Source organism: Rutilus rutilus (genome assembly GCF_951802725.1).
Source record: "Rutilus rutilus genome assembly, chromosome: 6".
NCBI classification, from domain to species: Eukaryota; Metazoa; Chordata; class Actinopteri; order Cypriniformes; family Leuciscidae; genus Rutilus; species Rutilus rutilus.
Genome location: NC_140214.1, coordinates 16,037,618 through 16,058,658, shown reverse-complemented (window position 1 = coordinate 16,058,658; position 21,041 = coordinate 16,037,618). Strand labels below are relative to the sequence as shown.

The following is a 21,041-nucleotide window of genomic DNA, read 5'->3' as shown; positions in this document are numbered from 1 at the left end:
TGGAAGAGTGCATGTGCCTATTAAACTGTGTACATGCAAGAGCTTTGGAACACTGAGACCTAAAGTGTGTTGACATGTCTGGTGAAAAGTATAAATCTGTTTTATCTTATTTTTTTCCCGCATGTGCACCGTAAATTGTTGTTTTGGCTGCCTAATACATCTTTAAAAAAAAAAAAAAAAAAAATCCATGGCTCAAATACAGCTAAACAGAAACATTTAAATGTGTTAGATCAGAGTGCCTTGAAATCATTTAATGTGTATAATTAAATATTAGCAAACCAGGTTTAACCCTTTAGATTTACCTTTACTTTTAATCTAATTGAGGTGTTTGGAGGGTATTCAAATGTTGTCAGAACCTTTCTTGATTTTGTTTATCTATTTAAATTTGGTGGGTAAGATTAAAATGTTGTCAGAACCTTTCTTGATTTTGTTTATTTATTTAAATTATTACCTCTTATCTGACGTTTATCGTTGTTGTTGTTGTTGTTGCTTAGGGCAGAGGAGTTTGCCAATGATTACCGATAGAGGGCGCTTTAAAACCGCAGCAGACGGTGCTTTAATATGAATGTTCACTTAAATAAATTATTTAAAACGTATTTAATTGCTGTTATTTTAACCTTGAACGACTAACCCAAACTGCAAATATAATTGTTTATCATTGTGTAACTAAATATAACTGTAAATACACACAGTGTGCTGTGTTTGTTCCTCTAGATTTACTCAATAAAGCAAATCTGGCACCACAGCAAAAAATTAAAATATTTGAGAGGATGCTTTGAATATCTTGAGGGAGAAAATAGTTGTAGCCTCTGGGTAAGATGAGCTTACGTACCTTTTGTATCCTGGATAGACTAAGTCCACTTAGAGAACAATTGCTGGTGAATTTGTTTAAAGTTTTAAGGTAGTGAGACAATGCACATCCTGGGCATGCCTGAGCTTGGTGCAGCAGGGTACTGTCTCAGTATGGGGGACTGGAATGAGTATTTGACCAAGCGTTGACAGTCTTTTCTCATTTTGACAGATCTAGCTCTCATTTCCCCTGTTCTGGATGAAGTAAGTCTAGTGATTGATGGATGGACAGAAGTCTAGTAGAGAGCTCATTGCATACGGTCATAGATATAGGTAGATAAGGTCAGGTAGATTCTTGACTCAAAAACATATAAGCATCTCTTTGCTTTATTGCCTTTTAAATAGGTATATCATGATTTTTATTAGGACAATTTAATTTATTTCCAACAGAGCTGATTTTATCCTATTTAGATAGATGCCAATTTGACCGATTAATCTCCACAGCTGATGGGAACTGATTGATTGCCTTTTTTTAACACCAGAGGTTTTTTTTATTCTTTGATCAACATTTGATTAAATCGTATAGCATCTAAAGAATGTCTCCGAAGAGTCTGCTCGCATGGCCATCTGAGAGACTCATTGGGCTCATGCTGAATATCAGGTACAGTATGGGCCTATCTGCTAGCCGCCTAAATCTTATCAATGGTACACATACCTTTGCTGATAACTCAGTACTCCAGCTCTCGCTTTCCAATCAAACCATGGAGCAAACTTTATTTGCGAAAATCCCATGCAAAAAGAAAGTTAATTGAAAAAAAAAAAATATATATATATAAAAAACAGAATAGCCAGTCATATCTGTTGTTATTTATTAAGTCCTATTTATTTTTATTATGATTTTATTACTGCCCAGTCAAGAAAGAAAAAGTTGCTGTTATTATGTTTCTAGCATGTTATATGTTTGGCAACAGTTCTTCTAACCCTAATGGATGGAGTGTGTAGATTTTCATTTCTTAAGCAATCATGTAGGAAGACATCATGGCCATATTCCAGGATGACGATGTGAAGATGCATCAGGCTCAAATTGTCACAGAATAGTTGTGAGGGAGCATGAAGAATTATTTTTAGATCTGAATCGACACCTCTTGAGTCAGACCTTAATTTCATTGACAGTCTTTGGGGTGTGCTGGAGTAGACTTTACAGAGTGCTCGACTCTTCCATTGTCATTACAAGATATTGGCCAAAAATGTATGCACCTCTTGATGGAAATAACATCACAACATTTATTTCCATAGGGGCATCCATTTTCGGTACACACTCCATCAATTAGGGTTAGAAGAACTGTTGGCAAACATATAATGTGATAGAAACATAACTGTCACTGCAGTAAAGATCCAATCATAGACTCTTAAGCATTTGCCTATTTAAATCCAAACTGCAATTTATTTAGTTTTACTGGGCAGTGTATATAGGCTTTGTGTACCGTAGTTAGCTCTGTGAAGCCTTGAATATGCGTACAGTGGTTAGGATCTATGCTTATCTGCGTAAAAAATCACAAAGGCAATATATAGCCTAACATAAATTTGAAATGTTTGAAATTTTCATCAGTCTTTCTTATTTACAGTCAATATAAGGCATTTGCTTTCTTAAAATGCACATAGGCCTACCTGAGAAAACAACAATTTTATTTTTGTTTGAAGTCTGTATGAAGGATTAATCTAAACATTGATAGAATGGGTGTGGGAGGAACTTTTAGCTGGTTCTCTATTATATCTTTGAAACAATGCTGGTAAAATATTAATAAACAGCCCACAAAACGTAACACTCAGCTATTTAAAGGTTTCGGATACACCCTTGCCTGGTAGAGTAGGTATATATAACCTTGCTCTTTGACTCCACTGCTCTCAGCAAGCAACAGCTATCATCCCCTAGTTATTCATAGCATGGGGGATTCATCCAGAAAGTATGTCTCTGAAGATAACACAAGATAAATGTGAAGGTGGACATCTCAGAAAAGTGTTTTAATGAATAAAAGTTTAGAAAGGTCTCTTATTTGAACGAATTTTTTTTTTTTTTTTTTTTTTTAAGCCTTGGTTTAACACACATATTTGTAAAAAAAAAAAAAAAAAAAAAAAGTAAGCTACGGGTAGTTAGTGGTCAGTTCATCGCTCCCATGAGAATCTGTGAGGTAGCCTATGAAATTCTGTCCCCAACCACTCCTGAACATGACTGGCAAAACTGACCAATTGAGAAAGTGCAAAGCCACGCCCATAGCTCTTTCGCCACGCCCACGCATGTCTCCCTGTCCATTCGGACTTGCCTTGTTTAGCGGGTCGGCGGTCCATCAAAGCATCCTTCAGGCGGAAGTAGACGTAGGGATTTTTTTTTTGGAAGTACTTTGACTTGCGCACTAGCTGCCAGGGTGTAGTCGGATATAGTTCCATTTCTCCAAAAGTTTTTTTTTTCCATGGCGGTGGTTACTAAGCACCAATAAAGTGAAGGTCTGCAAGAGAGAAGTCGCGAGGAGATTAAGCCACAACTATTGCTTTTCTGGAGGTGAAGCGATTACCACCATTTTCCGCATGAGTTTATTTATTAAAACACAAACTCGGTAGCTGGCGAGTTACCGCAAACTTTTTAAAGACTGCGAGGATTTTAAGGGATCAGTGACGGTAGCTACGTGAGGTCGCATAAACTAAAGGACACAATGTCGCTGTTTAGTTATTTGTTATTATGGACTTTGTGGGCAGCGTGTAGTCATGGAGCGATGGATGAATGTATAGACGAGTCCAATCGGCCTCAGCGCTGCATGCCAGAGTTTGTTAACGCCGCTTTCAATGTAACCGTGGTGTCCACCAACACTTGCGGTTCGCCGCCTGAAGAATACTGTGTACAGACCGGGGTTACAGGAGTCACTAAATCATGCCACATTTGCGATGCCGGGGACCCCAGACAGCACCACAGCGCTGTTTATCTCACCGATTACAACAACCAAGCGGATACCACCTGGTGGCAAAGTCAGACTATGTTAGCGGGCATCCAGTACCCGAACGTTATCAACCTGACCCTTCACCTGGGTAAGCAGCTTTCACTTGCATCCTCGTCAAACCGCGTTACAAAATGTTTGTTTTCCTGAGCCGTTCTGGGAGTTGTTCTAAAGTTATGACAAGTCCATTTAACATGTGTTGCTTAAAGTTAACCAACTGATTTTTGTGAGTGACTATAGCATCTAGTATAGCCTACTATTCATTCTATTAGTCGCTAGTACGCATTCATAGCATACTATAACTTCCTTTGGAGAATTTTTTTCCTTTGCTACTGGTCGCTATGGATATTGATAAATAACTAGGCTACTTCAATGTGACTGGTAACAAATTGCATTTTTTTCAATCTATGAGGTCTAAGATTCAGATATTAACTATTCATTTCTGGCTATTCAATTGTTGCTAGTAAAGTAACTATCCATTGTTTAGCAGCCTCTTTATTCCTTTGACACTTGTACGTTTTCGGTTTAGTTGCTTGTATCCATCTAATCCAGTTTTCCTAGTATTACTATTTTCTTAAATTAACTATTGTGGCCATTCTTTCTAGTCAATGTAAGTTAAAAAAACAAAACAAGAAAACACTTTCAGTAAGGTCTCTTTATTTGAACTAACAATGGACTGCTTCTGCAGAATTTTTAAATCAAAATTTACTAATACATTTTTAATATTAAAAGTTGTAGGCTATCTGTTAATTAAGATTAATAAATGCTGTAAAAGATTGTTTATTGTTAGTTTAGTTTATCTAATCTAATGCATTAATGTTAACAAATGGGGCCCTACAGTAGTGTTACCAAAAGCAATTGTAGTGAGACGGTAACTAACAATAGATGCTAGTGTCTCATAAATATTTATTACTGTCTGCTAAATAAGTTATAGTAAACCAGATTCGTGATCAGCTCAGATGTGAAACATCTGGCAATTGTAGTTTTCTGCATTATAACAGTCATTTGAGATCACCTAATCCTGCTTCAGAAATGCATTATGAAATAGTGATAGTATTTGATAGCTTTAGGCTGTAAAAATCTGCATGTTTCTAATTGACATTGTTCAAAATGACTTTTTTCCTATATTTTACTGTTATCATATAGCCTACTGCATGTCATTTAGGAAGGTGCATTATCTCTTGAAAAAGACTCAAGTTTGATTGTCTAACCACAATAGTGCTGTCACAATTCCTTGATTAAATTTGAGGTCTAGATTGTTTTTGTTTTTTTAATTGCATTTTGCACATGTGTTGATTGACCGGCATTGTGCTGAATTCTGACCCCTGCCAGATTATCCAAATTATAAGAATTAAAACCATTTAAAATAATATAGCATAGTGCTATTATCAAATCATAAAGGCTGTGATTCAGTTTAAAAAATATGCGCTCCAGGTTTCAGGGCGAAGCGCGACACTCTATCTACTACTATTTTGCTCCACACAGACTCGGTCTCCGCATGTTCTGTTTGTGTGGGTTTCCAATAACGTGCATTTGGGAATGTGTCTCCAACACAGGAGAATACATCAATGTTTCTAAATATGGGAACTGTTATTCATCACGATTTCAAAATTTAAACCCTCGCTCTGAGTTTGCAAGTTTTGATGTCCACATGTTCCTTGTCCAAGAAATTACAGTGGCTGTAGCATTTCTATCATAAATATTAAAGATTAAGTGGACATTTGAAATACATTTTTGGTCAATACTAAACAATGGTCATGCTGTATGTGTAATAGCAACAATAACCTGGCCGTTATTTATTACCACAAAAAAATCCGATTATTCGATTAATCATCAAAATAATCGACGATTAATCGTGAGTGACAGCCCTAAACCACAATCTCTGACAGTTCTGATGGCTGTCATGGAGAAAGCTTACCTATGAAGCTCACATGAGATACTCTGGGTTGAGAATCTGGGTTTTATACTGTTTTAGACAATATAGACCCTCTGTTAGACTTGGCATGGAGTGGCCTCTCTACTAGGCAGTGAAGTTGTGCGCATTACGCGAATCATTGAATTTCTGCCAGCCTAAGCAAAACGATTGGGTTGCAGGAGGAGGTTGTTCTGACTGTGGGAAAAGAGCACTAACATAACCAATTAGTAGTGCCAGCAAGCCATGGCCTCTGTATCATCTCATTCCCAGGTAGATGCTGCTATATCAGTAGGCCTATAACCAAATGTAAGTAATAAGCATGTCTAATGAGCTGTAATCAGCGTGTCAACACATTTGCATTTAGATAATGGAAGAGGAAGTGATTTTGCTTTTAATGTTCCTCTCAGACACTTGGCTAATTAGCAGCCATTTGTTAGCATGTGGACTATAACGGGCCAGTTCAGTCAGACGCCTCTTCTTCTAATTCACTTTAGTTCTTCTTGTTAATTTAGGCATTTTCCATTTGAATCGTGTCATTAAAACAGTGTGAAACTGACAGTCATATAATATTTGATGCTTTTCATCTTAAATATGTGCTGAAATTAAGTGAAGAAATTGACTAAATTGAGGCAAAGTAGAAATATTTCCATGCATCATGTTTATGCAGTATCCCAAAATTAGCTTAAAAATATGTTGATAGTGACAGATACACCTCCGAAATCTGTAATCGGTCGACTTTGATGGGCTGAAGTGTATCTGCACCACTGTTTTCCACCTCGCTTATTTGTAAGTTGCTTTGGATAAAAATGTCTGCTAAATGTAAATGTACACGTCTTACCGAGAACTGAAGCTCAAATCTCAGAGGAGATACACGATTGTTGATTTACATGTTTTTGTTCTCTCTCTCTGTCTCTGTCTCTGTCTCTGTCTCTCTCTCTCTTTTTAAAGTGACTCTGTAGGTGGGAACCCCCAAGAAGTCCGGGTCCCAGCCATAAGCTTTTATTTTATGTGCTTTGCCTTTGATGGCTTTTATGTTTATTCTGCCTTAGTTTGGGATGTTCGAGGCGGAAACAGGCATGTCTTAACTTGACACTGCTGAGTCCTGTGAGAGCATTGAGATTTGGCCGGGTCTAGCAGACTCAGGGGGGGCGAGGAGAGATGAGGAGGGTAGATTTACTATTGAACATTTCTGTATGTCCCACACTCGTACTTTATTAACCAGTTCTGGCTGGCCTGTCACGCTCCCAAGAATGTGATGAGAATAAGAAATGTGAATCATCATCCAGACACTGGCTAATGAAGACTTGAAGACATGTATCTGTACTTGTACAGGCAAATAGAAAGAAGAATGGTCAGGTTAATGGAAGGTAGTTGATGCTGCCTGTTTTAAATTGGTCTAGCCTAGAGGGATTTCAAACACAAATTTAATTGTCATACTGTAGCAATGTTCGATGTTATGGGAAGAAGGAGGCGGGAACCGGCAAACAATCGACAGATTTTAATAAATAAATAAACAGATACAAAACGAAAGTAAAGACAGATAAAACAGACACAAAACATCAAATAAAATCCAGGCCTGGCCTCTCTCGTCCTTCACCGTCGTCGCTCCTCCGCGAGAGATACGAGACGGGTGCGTCGCGCAGGTGTCGCACATCAGCAATCACGCCACCGGCCTCGCGCCGTTCTCCCACGGCCCTCGGCCTCGTCCTGAAATTGACACATACCTTGCTAGCAATGTCAGATAATTTTTCTGTAAGGACATTGTTTTTTCCTGAATTTTCATAGGCTTCAATGTTATATTTAAGGATCAAGATTAATGACTAGGGAGCTATAGAATTGCGTGAATCTGGTTTAATTTTTATAATAGTCATTTGTTCACAAATTCAAAAAAACCTCTAAAGGCTCTGTAGACATCTAAGGAGATTGAAAAATGTATTGTAGAGTGTGATCATGGTCAGAAGTTTTTGTCAAAGGTCTATGTTTTTAAGAGAGCTCATAATTGTACTAGTCTGTTACTTCCAGTTCCAGTTGCAAGTTTATCTTCAAAACTTGAATTGGCAAAGTGCATTTGAGATGAAGTTTTTCTCCAAAACACCATTGGGAGCATTTGTGGTGGGTGAGAATTTCCTTTCATCTGATAAACTGCAGCAGTCAGTGATTCATTAACTTGAGCTTGTGAATGGCCCTTATCGTGCCCTATTTCCTCCCTCACTGATAGAAAGAAGTCCACAGTGCTTACTGCAAACTGTCAGTCCGTGTCTTGCATTTTACTCTGCATCAGATTGTTTTCAATGCCTGTGTCATTTTCAATTTCATATACTTTGAGTTTGTAACTGCACTGAATTCATATGCTCTCCTCATGTGTGCTTTATCAGGAGCTGTCCTTGTTTTCACTTCTGTTTTCTGGGAAAGAGCTGGTCGAACATCTGCCTCCTAATTGTTTAAATCTGGGAAAATTCTGGTACACCCTATCTGGAATACAATGTGGCCCTTTTTAATGCTGTCTTCCTTTAAGATTTTTGTGTAGATGATTATTTATGTGCCTGGAAAAAGCTTGTTTTACTTGGAGCTAATGCGCATTTACAGTATGTTAAGTAGTTTGACCCTGGTTTACTTGACAAGAGCCAAACTCTTGGGAGAAGAACTTGTCCTCAGTTCTTGTTTTCCTCCTCTCTTTGTCTTTTTCCTGTCTCATCCTCTCTCTCTCTCTCTCTCTCTCTCTCGATTTCTCAAATGAGAGGAGACGATGAGTGTTAGCAGTGTGGGAAACTGAACAGCAGAATGTTTCCTGGGCTCTGGGGTCCTCGTCTCTCATCCCTTAGAGGCGCTTTTTTTCCCCAAACTCCATCAAAGAACTTGTCATTTCTGAAGGACCAGATGGTCCAAATTATACCAATCTGAGTGTAGGGGGTTGGAAAGAAGAGCGCACTATCTGGTTTGAACCTATTGTTATTCTCTGGAAGGTATGATCTCAGTGTGTGAAACTTGTGTTTATGAAACCTTTGTAGTCGAGCTGTTCATGTAACTGCACGATTTTGTTTTATTCATGTTGTCATCGGGCCTGTTGCTGCTTTTGTCCTTAGAGACAAATTTGGCTATTGATGTTGAATTTGTTTGGAATTCTATCCCTATAGTAAATTCAATCCAAGCGAATATGTGATGTTTCCACATTTACAATGCCACCACTCTTAGAAGGCAATGACTTGGACTATTTGGTGGCTCTAATTGTATAGCCAGGGGCAGGATTTGTGATTCGGACCACCCAGGATGGACAAAAGTGCAGAATCTCCCTCATTTCCTGGTGATAAAGCCATTGTGAGCCACTAGTCCTTTCCAGATTGTGCAGAAGTGTAATGAAAGATCCCACACTGGGTCTGTGGTGCCAGCCATTGGACCCGTCAGACGGGGAGCTGTGGTTATGGTGTCACTTAAGAGAGTGTTGTCCTGTGGGCCCGTTTGACTGCCAAATAGTGGAACAAGCCCTCGGGGGGGGGGGGGGGGGGGGGGGGGGGGGGGGGGGGGGGCACTGTTTGCTGCCCTTGCCATTACTGATTAGTGCTTGTAACAAATGACTGGACCCCGTTAAAAGTTAAGCTCTGGAGATTTAACGCTAGTTTGGCATAAATCAGCCTGTCCTCATGATGGGTGCTACTTTCTACATACTTTCTGTGCTGATTCTTTGAGTTAGCTGCTTGAGAAAAGTTGAGAAAAAAGTTTAAAAAAAAGTTTTAATAGTTTTTACAGAGAATTTCCCAAATTAAGAGAGATCCTTCATAATATTTGAGAACATAGGCCTATTAATCTTTGGGAAGAAGTGAATTCTGTAAATTCCACTACGTTGATAGTGGGTATCCACGCAATGATTGTAGATCATGCTGATTATTTTATTCAAATTATATTGTTTTCTGTAAAACAAAACATTTGGGCAAATGATCATAACCAATTGTTTTTTGTTTTTTGACCGCTAACCAGAGGGTGTGATTCCCAAAAGCGTTGTTGGCCAATGCCAATTTCCAATTTCTCCAACTATGCAATGCATCGTACTATGGTACGTTTATATAGGTTTACGCACCACAGTTATTTACTGATTTGATTATTTTCTTTATTATATCATTGTAATTGGAAGACTTTTTATTGACCGAAATAAAATACTGTACTATTTTGTCTAAATAAATTTAAATCCAAAACTAAAATCAACCTTTTTAAACGATTTGAGGGAATTTAGGTGTCACATCATTAGAATGTTTGTACAGTGTGAAAAGTAGCCTAATATTTAGCAAATTTTACAAATGAATATCTACATTTAACAGTGTTATTAAATTCTTTGAGTTTTGAAGATTAACTTTAAGTGAATGCTAGATGACGGCAAAATATTTTAAATGTAAAAAGAGTGGAATTCTTTGAGTGGTATTCAATATCGAACTGTACCGGAAATGTAAAACAATTAGTAATCTCAACCAAAATGGTGCCTATGGAAAATCTGTACGCCTCTTTTGTTTGTTTGTTTTTCCCATACAGAGAGGAAAGACTTAGGCTAGTGATTTGTAGTTCTGCTGCTTTGATGAGTGTGTGTTCAAGAAGGAATTGAAACTTTCCCACAGTTGACTTCCCTGTACTTATTTCTTACCTTTTTACGCACACACTGGATGTACATTATTTGTCCTTGGTCTTTCAATACCTTGAGGCTTAGTGCCCTCAATGCTCTCAGCTCCACCTGCAAGCAGCGTTCATCTTGTTTGGATTTAGCTCTTCTCAAATATCTTTGATTGGGCAAGTAGCAGGCACTAAGGCCACCCTATTTAAGTCTTTACAGGTGAGAACATGCATTAACCTCCAGTCCAGTGACGGCATATGTTTGCAGAAGACTTTGTTTCCTTTCTGCCAAGCGCTATATTGTCTGAATCAATCATGCAGTGTCATTCGACATTGTTTTGCCCCTTCTTCGTTTGATCTGGAGTCTAGACTTGTATGGAAATGTAGTTCATGCTGAGAATGTGACAGCTCAAACGTGCTAATGTATGAGTGGAATAAGACTGTGTGGTGGTTATTCCCCAATCCTGTCATTCACAGAATATCAGAAGCAGGAAAATACTCCCATGAACAAGACGCGCAGCAGATGGCCTTTGGGTTGATGCCAGCATTGCAACCTGTTGTGAACTTGCAGGAAAAAAAGCTCTTATCAGAGCTCTTATATGACCTGATATGCCATATGTCAGCCAGTTCATCTAGCATTTATTTTACAATTATATATGTCATTTCACCATTGGGATGGATTTTGCACATCGCTATATAACACAAGTATTCTTATGGAGTCATTCAGTCAAGTTTAGACAATATTTAACTTTAAATTTCCCACAAATAGGACACAAAGCAGCTGTGTAGTTTACTGATACCTCAACTTAAAACATGCTCTTCAAAAACATATCCAATGTCAGGCTCTTCTGTTATTTCTGACAAAACGTTCTTCAGAAGCTTCAAAGCGCTGCATCCAGGTATTGAAGTGTGTATCTGATCTCTCGGCTTCCTTGCAGATTGTCAGTTGCCAAATACAGCTGTTTTCACACATAAACAGAGCTTCACAAGCCAGATGGGAAGAGAAATGTTGTCCCAACACAATGGGGAAAAACTTTATTGTTCTTTAGTTCTTCCAGCACCATCATACTCGGGTACTTGAAAGAGCTGGCAGTGTATGCTTCACAGCTGGTTCATACTTTATGAAAATACCCTCCCTCAGGCATCGGTGATAGCACATGCCTTTACAGTGAAGCATGATTTGAAAGTAGAGTAAAATATGAGGTTTACAGTCGGAGAGAGAAACCCTTGCTTCCTGCTTTTGGAGACAAACTGTTCTTTTTCCAGTGTACAATAAAGAAAACGTTTAAGTTGATTTGTTACAGTCAGTGAGTTCGATTACATGCAATAATTTAACATACCTTTGTTTTCAGAATGTAAGCATGAACACCAGTAAATGTGACATGAAATTGGAGTAAAGTTAAATCCAGGTGTACAAATTTAAGCAAAACCTATTTGACAAACCTATAGATGATTGCCTATTACCCTAATTTATTTGGGAAATATGACACTGTTTTTTTCCAGATAAAATGGCATTTTCTTGCACATTGCCGTTGGGTTATAACCAGTGAGATTGTGCTTGTAAATTTGCCTCAATGGAAATGCACATAAATGTAGATATGATTTTCTTGGACATGTTGGTACAGTAGTCCACATTTTGCATGCTTTCACAAATTCCTAATGCAAATTTAATTCCCAAGCCATTCATCAGTACTTTATATAAATGTATTCGCACAAAGCTGATATTAAAATTGGCTAAGGGTTCAGTATAAGATTAATATGGTAGGGAATTCACTGTGTTTTTATCACATTTTCCCATGTTAAATCTGGCCTCCATTAGTATGTTATGTTGGGAAATATCATGTTCTAGAAACAACATCATAGTGCTTTTTTCCTCTTGTGGTTGGGCAAATAGTTGTTTTAGTCCGTCGTATCTTAGGTCCTATGGTTTCCTGTGTCCTGTGTTTTCCCAAAGTGCCTGGAAAACTAACTCAACCCTTTTTGACAGAATATTAAACAAACGATCTTCTGGCAGTTTACTCAATGTGAGAAAAAGAATGTCATTTGGCAAACCATGACTAGTTTATTGTTTGACTCTTGAACTATTTGGCTTTTATTCCGATCATTTTATTGTAATCAATTCTATACATTTAGAGATGGTTTTCATTCATTTATTTTCACAATGAGAGAACTGTATGAATTATGTACCAGTTTATGTGGCTTACCAACTTTTTTGCCCTTCAGTGCAGGCTGGATTTCAAGACTATTTCATGACCTCACAGTGCATTGCATGAGCCAGATTTTAGACAGTTCCTTCACACATTCCTTTCAGATTATTTGTCATGCCAGCCTTGCATAAAACTCATTCATCACAAGATCATTTTGTTCAGCAACACTTACCTGTCAAAGGAAGAGTTTAATGCATCCAGAAATAGTTTATGAGAGAAAGTCAGTCACAATATAGAGTCAGATGGACAGGTGGAGTCTTGGCGTCTATCCGGTGTAAGGAAAGGCCTCTGATTCCAACCCATGAATCAGTAAAACGTCACACAGCATTTAACTCAATTTGTTTACACGGCCCTTAATGTTAAGAGCTGCTTTATTAGTAAAGGAGATGACCCACCTATGTTGTACGTTCAGAATATTCTATTAAAATGAAAAAAATATATATATATATATATATATTTCTAACCTTGCTTTTTAAAGCAGGTCTTGTAAAGACTTCACTCTATTGACCAAATGTCACTTTGGTTTCCGGAACCCAGAAAAACGTCTCAGCAGTCACTTCCTTTTGTCTCCCCTGTCCAAACACGATCTCCTCCTGAGGAATAACAAAGCAAATTCTGCACTTTGTTGTGACATTCCTCCTGCCTTTGTGTTGGATAATTGGCCAGAATGCTAGTTTGCAGGGCTGGTGTGGTAGTCCAAACTCTAGAGAAATGCTAAGATAGTAATTGACCATTGTTCATTTACAAGGCAGTTCAGCAGTCTTATCAGAAGATGCACTCACGCATTTCTATAGTCCGTAGGATCACGTCTGCTGTACTGCACTCTTATCTTGGTTTCATTTTCATTTATTATTTTACACCCTAAACTGCTGAAGTCACTGCTGAGATAATTGCTTTTTAAGAGGGAATAAATTATAGCTCACAACTGTTGCTATGTGATCAGAACATATTTTGAAGTATTTTAGGGTCAAGTAAATAAATCAATTTTTTTTTATATTTTAATTGAATATTTTTTTTAATTAAATTCTTTGGAATACTTATTTGATCCTCAGTGATTTGATGCAGTTCATTGTTTAGCAAGTATATGCAGTATCTTGTTTCTTGCTACAGTATCTGTGCTCTTGTTTACATTCAAATTAAGATCAAGCGCTGATTTATTTGTAATATGCGCATAAGCACATTGTCCACATTCAGCCGAGTTGGCCGTTATCTGTCTGGGAAACTCACAATCGGAGAATCTTGAACGCCGATTAACTTCATCGTCCTGCTTTGATTATGACTGCCTGAATATCAGAGATTATTTTTTATCTTAAAACGACCACTGAACTCCTCCTCGCTTTTCACGTAGTCTCTGCTTCAGTCGTAAAACCGCATAGAATTGTCTTCAGCAAATTTGAGAGCAGTAAGGATGAAGGGAACTCCACCAAGGAGCTTATTAAAGTAAAAAGGTATAGCCGATTTAAGGAATGGCTTGAATGGCTGCTCTCTCCTTAAGCCTCTTGAATGAAGCACCGTCCCACCGGAGAAGCCTCAGCCGTGTGTGTGTGTGGATGTCAGGGTCCTATCTTTAGATCTGAGGCATGGGCCAGTGCTCCCCCTCTATCTCTAACCCACCCTCTTCAAGTTCTACTTCACAAAACCCCTTTGTCTTCTTTTCTTTACATGGGGGAAGGGTTATCCAGTAACTGGATTAGTCTTTTTGTTTGGTTATTCCTACTTGTCTGTTCATACACCCCCCACCTTTCAGTCTGCTTGTTTTTCCCCTCCATCCCCTCATTTTCTCTCTTTCTTCTCTTCTTGGCTTTCTTTTTCAAACTGAAAATTCTTAATTAGAACTCACTCTCAACTTCATTGCCCCGTCTTAGAGAAGTCTTCATCTGGATGAGATGTTAAACACCAAATTTACACTCTAAAAGCTTAACCACGGCCTGTGTTTGTAGTCCATTCATCACTGTTTACTTTGAAGTTGAAACTTTACATTCCTGCTTTAGAGAGTAAATTGAAGGGCCGGGAGCGGCTTGAAGGGGGGCAAAGTGCTCCGTCTCAGCAAATTAGAGCACCGGTTCTTTGGTGTCAATGGATGTCACCAGGACGTTGTGTCCATCTCTTGCTGTTGTCCCCGAGGGAGGGGAAGCACGAGAAGCCTGAAACGATTTCGAACGGGACAGGATTATAAACTAACACTCGCAAAGTACAAAGTTGGCTTTGGCGACTGGCAGGAAACTCTAGTTTTTACAGGATGGTGACTTTTTTTAATAAATAATGCAATTGCCAAATTGTAAGAATGATAATCTGACGTTCATGGTGTAATTGACAAGTGATTCAAAACAAGGAGCAATTCTAAAGTAAGCATCATAACAGCATTATTTAGTACAAGTTTTTGTGAATATTTCTATCATTATTTGCATTTATGCAGTTAGCAGACGTTTTTATCCAAAGCGACTTACAAATGTGGAACAACAGCAATTTGTCATTATGCCACCAATATCAAAATATGAAAAACAAAATCATGATCTGTCTGAACTTTTTTTTGTTTTTGTTTTTTTACACCATGAATTGGGTTGTGACAAAAATGCACTAATATTTATAATATATAATACAAATATAATACATAAAAATATAACAATACATTTGTATATATAATTTTATGTATTTTTTTGTTGTTATTTATACATTTTATATATATTTACATATTAACATTTTGTTAAAAAATTGTTTAATGGCCAATAATTTTTTTTATTTTTTATTTACTAAATCACTGACAATTGGCAAAAAAAAAGTTAATTTTGGGCCCTTAGTACAGAAGGTTTGATTAAATTTGCTTTCTTTGTATCGTCGTGTTTTATTGTTTTTTCATTTGTTCCTGAACACTTTCCTGTTGTACATTACTTACAGTTAGGGATGAGTCCACTCTGGAATGTCACTGACCATAATGTGACCCATGAGATTTGATTTAGTCATTGCCTTTGTATCTGATAGATGGTCTTCGTGCCGAAACACGCTACACTTGAGGATATGGTGCCCTCAGGACACACTTGACTTGTACCCCTACGCCCATACTCCCTTTTTTCACTGGCCCATTATTGACTCCTGACCCCTTTGAACTCCAAAAACACCCTCCTTATTTCACTAGTGAGATCACAGAGAAGTATTGGCATTGTATGGTATTGGCACTTTGGCAGGATTTAATTGCTTTTGCAGAAAAGCCCTGACTATTTGTAATTGAAGTAAGAGGAAATTAATCCAAGGCCAGATTTTCCATAAGCTCCTGTTGGGCATTTTGTTACTGTTGATGATATCAGTGATCACTCGTCATGTGGAAATGAAGTTCAGCTCTCTGTAGTCCTCCTTTCTCATAATTGCATGCATCAGTTCAAGATGGATTTAAAGGCTTTGTACAGTATGCCTCCTTGACCTCATTAAACGCTGTGAGTTCCTGCAGAAACAAATATTGAAACACAGTACCAGCCTGTGTGATGCTACACCTGAAATGCAGGCTTTTTCCATCAGAATATTGTTTCATCTCTACATTGAAATAAATTATTAATATGGTAATACAATTGCTTTAGCTTCTATATAGTAATGGTAGATATGCTCTGGCCAAATAATCATCTGCCAATATTCAGACATTTGATAATAGTGCCATTGAAGTTTTAATCCATACGGGAAAAAAAGTAATACGTTTTTTCTTTAGTGGTATTTTTGTATTGATTAGCATAAAAAATTTAATGGAAAAAACTGAATTGAAAAATTAGTGCATTTCAAAATGTCTTTGTTCATTTTTAAAAATTCTAAAACTTCATTTATATCCAGGTTTAAATTAATCTCAATATTGTCCTCAGTGTCACATGATTCCTCAGAAATCATTCTAATATGATGATTTGGTGCTCTAGAATCATGTCTTATTATTGTCAATGCTAGTTGTGCTCAATATTTTTTATTTATTTTTATTTATATAACATATAAATGCCTTTTAGGGAAATTTTTTTTTTTTTTTTTTTTTTTTACAATTGCATGCATCCTTCTTGAATGAAAGTGTTCATTTCTTTAAAAAAAAACAATGTAAGTGTACATTTTCCAAATAAAGTCATGACATGTGGTGTGAGAAACAGTTGGCCTTTGGTCAGTATCTTGTACTCAGATAAGCTGAGCACAGACAAGGCACCGGTAGCGTTAAGGATCTTGTAGCTGTCAGATGATAGCGTCAAAGTTTAGTAATTAACATTCAGGGTCTGCTGAAGCTCTTCTCTTCTGTCCCTTAGATGTCTGGCCATGTGATTACTCTATTCAGCTTGGAAGGGTTTTTCCTCATTGTCCATTGACAATATGAGGAGCGAGAACAATATATTACAGTGTTGACTGTCTCCCAGATGTCACCATAAAATATCTCGGTTCAGATGTATCTTTCTGCTGCTGGCGATACAGGAAGTCTCTTGCAGAAGACACTGAGAGGTGTCATTTACAATTCAAGACATTGCTAAGTTAAAAAGAATGTGTCTGCTGAAGCGGATTGAAAAAAACTGTTATTACTGTTCATGTATGTTGTGGCACAATCATGCACTGAGACAGAAAGTACGACCAATCTTGTCACTATCTGCCTGCCTTTTAGCAATGTTCTATACCTGAAACTCTTGATACTTTCTCTGTGCATTCCTGCAGCCTTGTTTTAGCCGTAGCAGCTGTCTTGTAGCAGTCTATGTTCAGTTAGTTTTCGGGGCCAAATTTAGCCCTGGCAGACTGATCTAACCTGACTTCCATTCTTTTTTTTGCCCTGAGAGTTTGCTAGTATAGCATGTGCTTGACGTTCTGCCTGGCACCAAACAGCATTTTCAAGTTTGTGCTCATTAGCATGCCTAGCATACTCTCCTGTGCCTTCACACAGCCAAAGACAGTATGAGGAGGAGGAAATAGAAAAATGAATGGGAGAAAGCGCATCTGTGTGTCTGTCTGTCTATCTATCTGTCTGTCTGTATTTATTTTAGCTTTGTTTCAAAGTTATGTTATTTTGACATACAAAGGGTAGGCAATTTCATAGTGGCAATAGCAATAGCAAGCTAGATTTGAAAGCATAAGATTCTACCCTCTCTTCAGACCAACTCAAGACACGTCTCCTCCAAAAGACATGAACACGTACAGCAGAGTCTGCAAAGCGTCACGATAGTTAGCGTTAAACTACTTCATGTCTCAAAGCACATACCATTACAATAATTATGAAACTTAACTTAGAGAGCTCTGACTTACCAGAACGTCAAAGTTTGCCATCTTGTAACGGTTACGATATGGCGTAAACGCTGCATAAGCTTGTTGTTTTGGTTCAGGAAAACCAGTAAAAGGCGGTGGCAGCTGTTTGTTTATGGCACTCTGTGACTGACTGTCTACAACTCTGCATAGACTCATGGAACGCGCTGATGACGCGTGATGTCTGCGCGAGCAGGGTGCAGGGAGGTATGGAAATGCATAGGTTGACAGTCAGGTACGACATCCTATCATTGCATTCGGACCGAATGCAATGATTGGACGAATATTTGGGTCCTGAGACTTCCACAGAAGATATGTACTTTTATAAAACTTCTATTATTGATTGCAATCAGGATGTTGTGAAGAGAGTTTCAACTAGTATAACAAAAAGTGTTTATGAAAAACATTGCCTAGCTTTAATGTAAATTTTCACATTCATTTTTTTTGGAAATTTGAGAATGGATGAGCCAAGCTCGTCTGTTATTAAACAAAACATAGTCTAAATCCAGTCGCTCATGTTACAATTTTGGCCTTGAATTTGCCGTCTGAGAAAAATGACTGTAATACTGTAATATGATTGGTTCAAATCTGAAACCTCTGTTGACTGTTGTCTTAACATGCTGGTTCAATCTAAACATCACGATTATCCTCCCAAGAAAATCTTTGATGAAAATCTTCAAAATCATGCAGCCAACAGGTACAGCTGTGATGAGAGCTAGGCGAATGGGTGGTTTTGTCTATTAAAGTAGAGAGATAGTGAGATGTCTCCTTCCTCTTATCAATCTCAGAAAAGACCCTTTGAAATGAGCAATTATCCCCCTTTGGCTCTGTGCTGTATCTTTTTTGCTCTTGTAATGGCTGTTATCAGCGGTCCTGCTGTTGGCTGTCTCTGCGCTGTGCTTTATTAAGGGAACAGCTGAGGGTGACAGACAGGAAGTTGCCAGCTGAGTGTTGAACCTATTGGAAAACGAACTCAGTGATGGTGTTATGGTCCTGGTGTTTTTAATATCACACCCAGGCAGTCAGCTGCAATATATTGAAGCCTTTTGATGTTGATAGTCTGATCTTATTGCTTAACCCCTTAGCTATCAGTCCCCAAAAATGACATTTCCACTTTAATGAAAGTTATTCCAAACTCATTCCAAACTTATATGACTTTTTCTTTTGTGGTACACAAAAGAAGATATTTTGAAAAATGTTTGTTTGTTTGTTTGCATGACCATTGAAAGTAAATGGGGTCCAGTGTTGTTTTGTATGAAATTTATCACCTATACTTATATCCAATTCGCCTTGAGTTTTTTCAAAGCAATAGTACTGGGTTTTTGCACATTACCATAATCAGAAAAAAGTAGCCTAATCGGTTTATAATCTCATTCCTCCTCCTCATCCGTAAAACCCTGACCTGATAAAACCACAATCCCAGCCATAGCCGAACCCTGGGCTGTGGGAAAGGGACCGAATGAGCGGTTTAGGCTCCTGACCTCCGGAGGCACCGTTGAAGGAAGTGCTCTGGACTGTTTGTGGGGGGTGTTGTGTGTGTCTTCCTCTTTGTCTGATTTGTGTTGCACAGGAAATTATTAAATGCCTCAGGGAGACCTTTCTCCTAATTATAGACACAGTCTGTGTGTGTGAATGTGGCAAGATGGAAAGAGATGTATAGCGTAGGCATGTAGATGCTTGCAGTTTAATTTTACTCTGTTTTGTATAAGGAATGATCCTCGTATGGTAGATGTAAAGGAGGCAGAGAGGAAAAAGTTGAAGCCATAAACTAATAATTTAGGGGGAATGTGTCCGACACGCAGAGTGTTTTACACACAGGAGACTGAAACTCTACACTGAAGTCCTTTACCGCAGCTGCTCTCGATAAGTTCCATTCAACAGACATACTTTTGTTGCATATGACCTTGAGCTTTAATCACGCAAACAGGATGTTTGTTTTGAAAATTTGTTTTGCCGCAGAATACTTGTTCATCACCGTGCTCTTGCTTGTTTAACTGTGATGGACATGAGTACCTAAATACTCCATGATTGCAATGATCAGTCTTTTTTTTTTTTTTACAAAGTTCAGTAATAATTACACATGGAACAGCTTAATTTTTTTTTTTTTTTATATATATATATATAATTTTTGGTGTTTGAAATTTCTCTAGTCAATCCAATTTTTTTAGTTACATAATTAGGATATATATAATATTATATATTACCCTTATTATTTTGTCATACTTTTTTCACCTAGACATTGTTTTATAGAGATCACACAAAAAACAATGATTAAAATTCCTTATCAAGTCATCATAAACCACTACAAAGTAATAAGAGCATCATGGAAATGTATTAGTCAGAAAGTGTGGGAACCCAAAAAACTAGAACTAACTGGACTGATAAATCAAAAACTGAGATCTCGAGTGGAAAAGAGGCCCTCAACGGCCATCAGGCACAGTTGTTTAATGAATGGCCGAAATATTTCAAGTTTTCAGAGTTGGCTGATTGACCCCGATGATGTTGTAACCCAGAGAAGTCGGAAGTTTAAATAAAGGATGTAGTAAATAATATCATGGATTGTTATTTCTTTGACCCTTCACTTCATTGCTTGAGAAAGTCCTTAAAATATCACGTATACCCCAGCACAGGGATGGTTATTTGAGGAGGAGGGTCGAACGAGGAGCTTGGCAGCTCTTCAGTAATTGTTTATGCAGCTGTTGCATGTCCTGCATCCATGTTTAAACATGCAACCCTCAGACCGAAGTTTAACAGTGTCCGCTTTTTCCGTGCATTATCTTGAATAGGTTAAAACAGCCTCCTCCCGTTTCCCAAGCTCAACTCCCCTAGAAAGGTTTGAGATTTTTGTTGGTTTGAAACGAGGCTGTCGCATGCCTTAAAGCCCTGCAGTTAATGAATGGTGAAGTGAGTGTTGAGGCAAGGCATCCTGTGGAATAGTTTTGTCAATGTAAAGTTATGGGTGTTTATCATTAACTCTTCTGTATGCATGTGCAGACCTGAAAGAATGAGAAGAGGCGTATCCTTATTTTACCTTGATTTCGTCCTTTTCTATTAAATGAATATTCAATACAAGTTAAGCTCAATCAAAAGTACTTGATGCTATTGTTGATTACAACAACAATTTATTTCATAGTCTCTACTTAAAAAAAGATCATGGTTATGATGTGGCGCTTGCAATGAAAATAAATGGGGCAAAATTTTTGGGAAGAATCGAAAGCATAAATGTGAACTTCATTACTGTATAAATAAATAAAATTAAAATTAAAACATTATTTAAGCTGTGTGGTCTTAACCTTTACGTTGGTTTTAGGG

The 21,041-nt window shown here is 37.8% G+C and overlaps 1 protein-coding gene across 1 annotated transcript in view; it reads left to right on the top strand.

The window, feature by feature from the left end:
• Positions 1-3,197: 3,197 nt before the first annotated feature.
• The window catches only part of lamc1 (laminin, gamma 1), a 74,597-nt gene continuing 56,753 nt past the window's right edge, over positions 3,198-21,041 (top strand). The window contains exon 1 of the mRNA XM_084412046.1: positions 3,198-3,867. Within this exon, the coding sequence (XP_084268172.1) occupies positions 3,498-3,867 (370 nt within the window). The 5' untranslated portion in view covers positions 3,198-3,497. The remainder of the gene's footprint in view (positions 3,868-21,041) is intronic.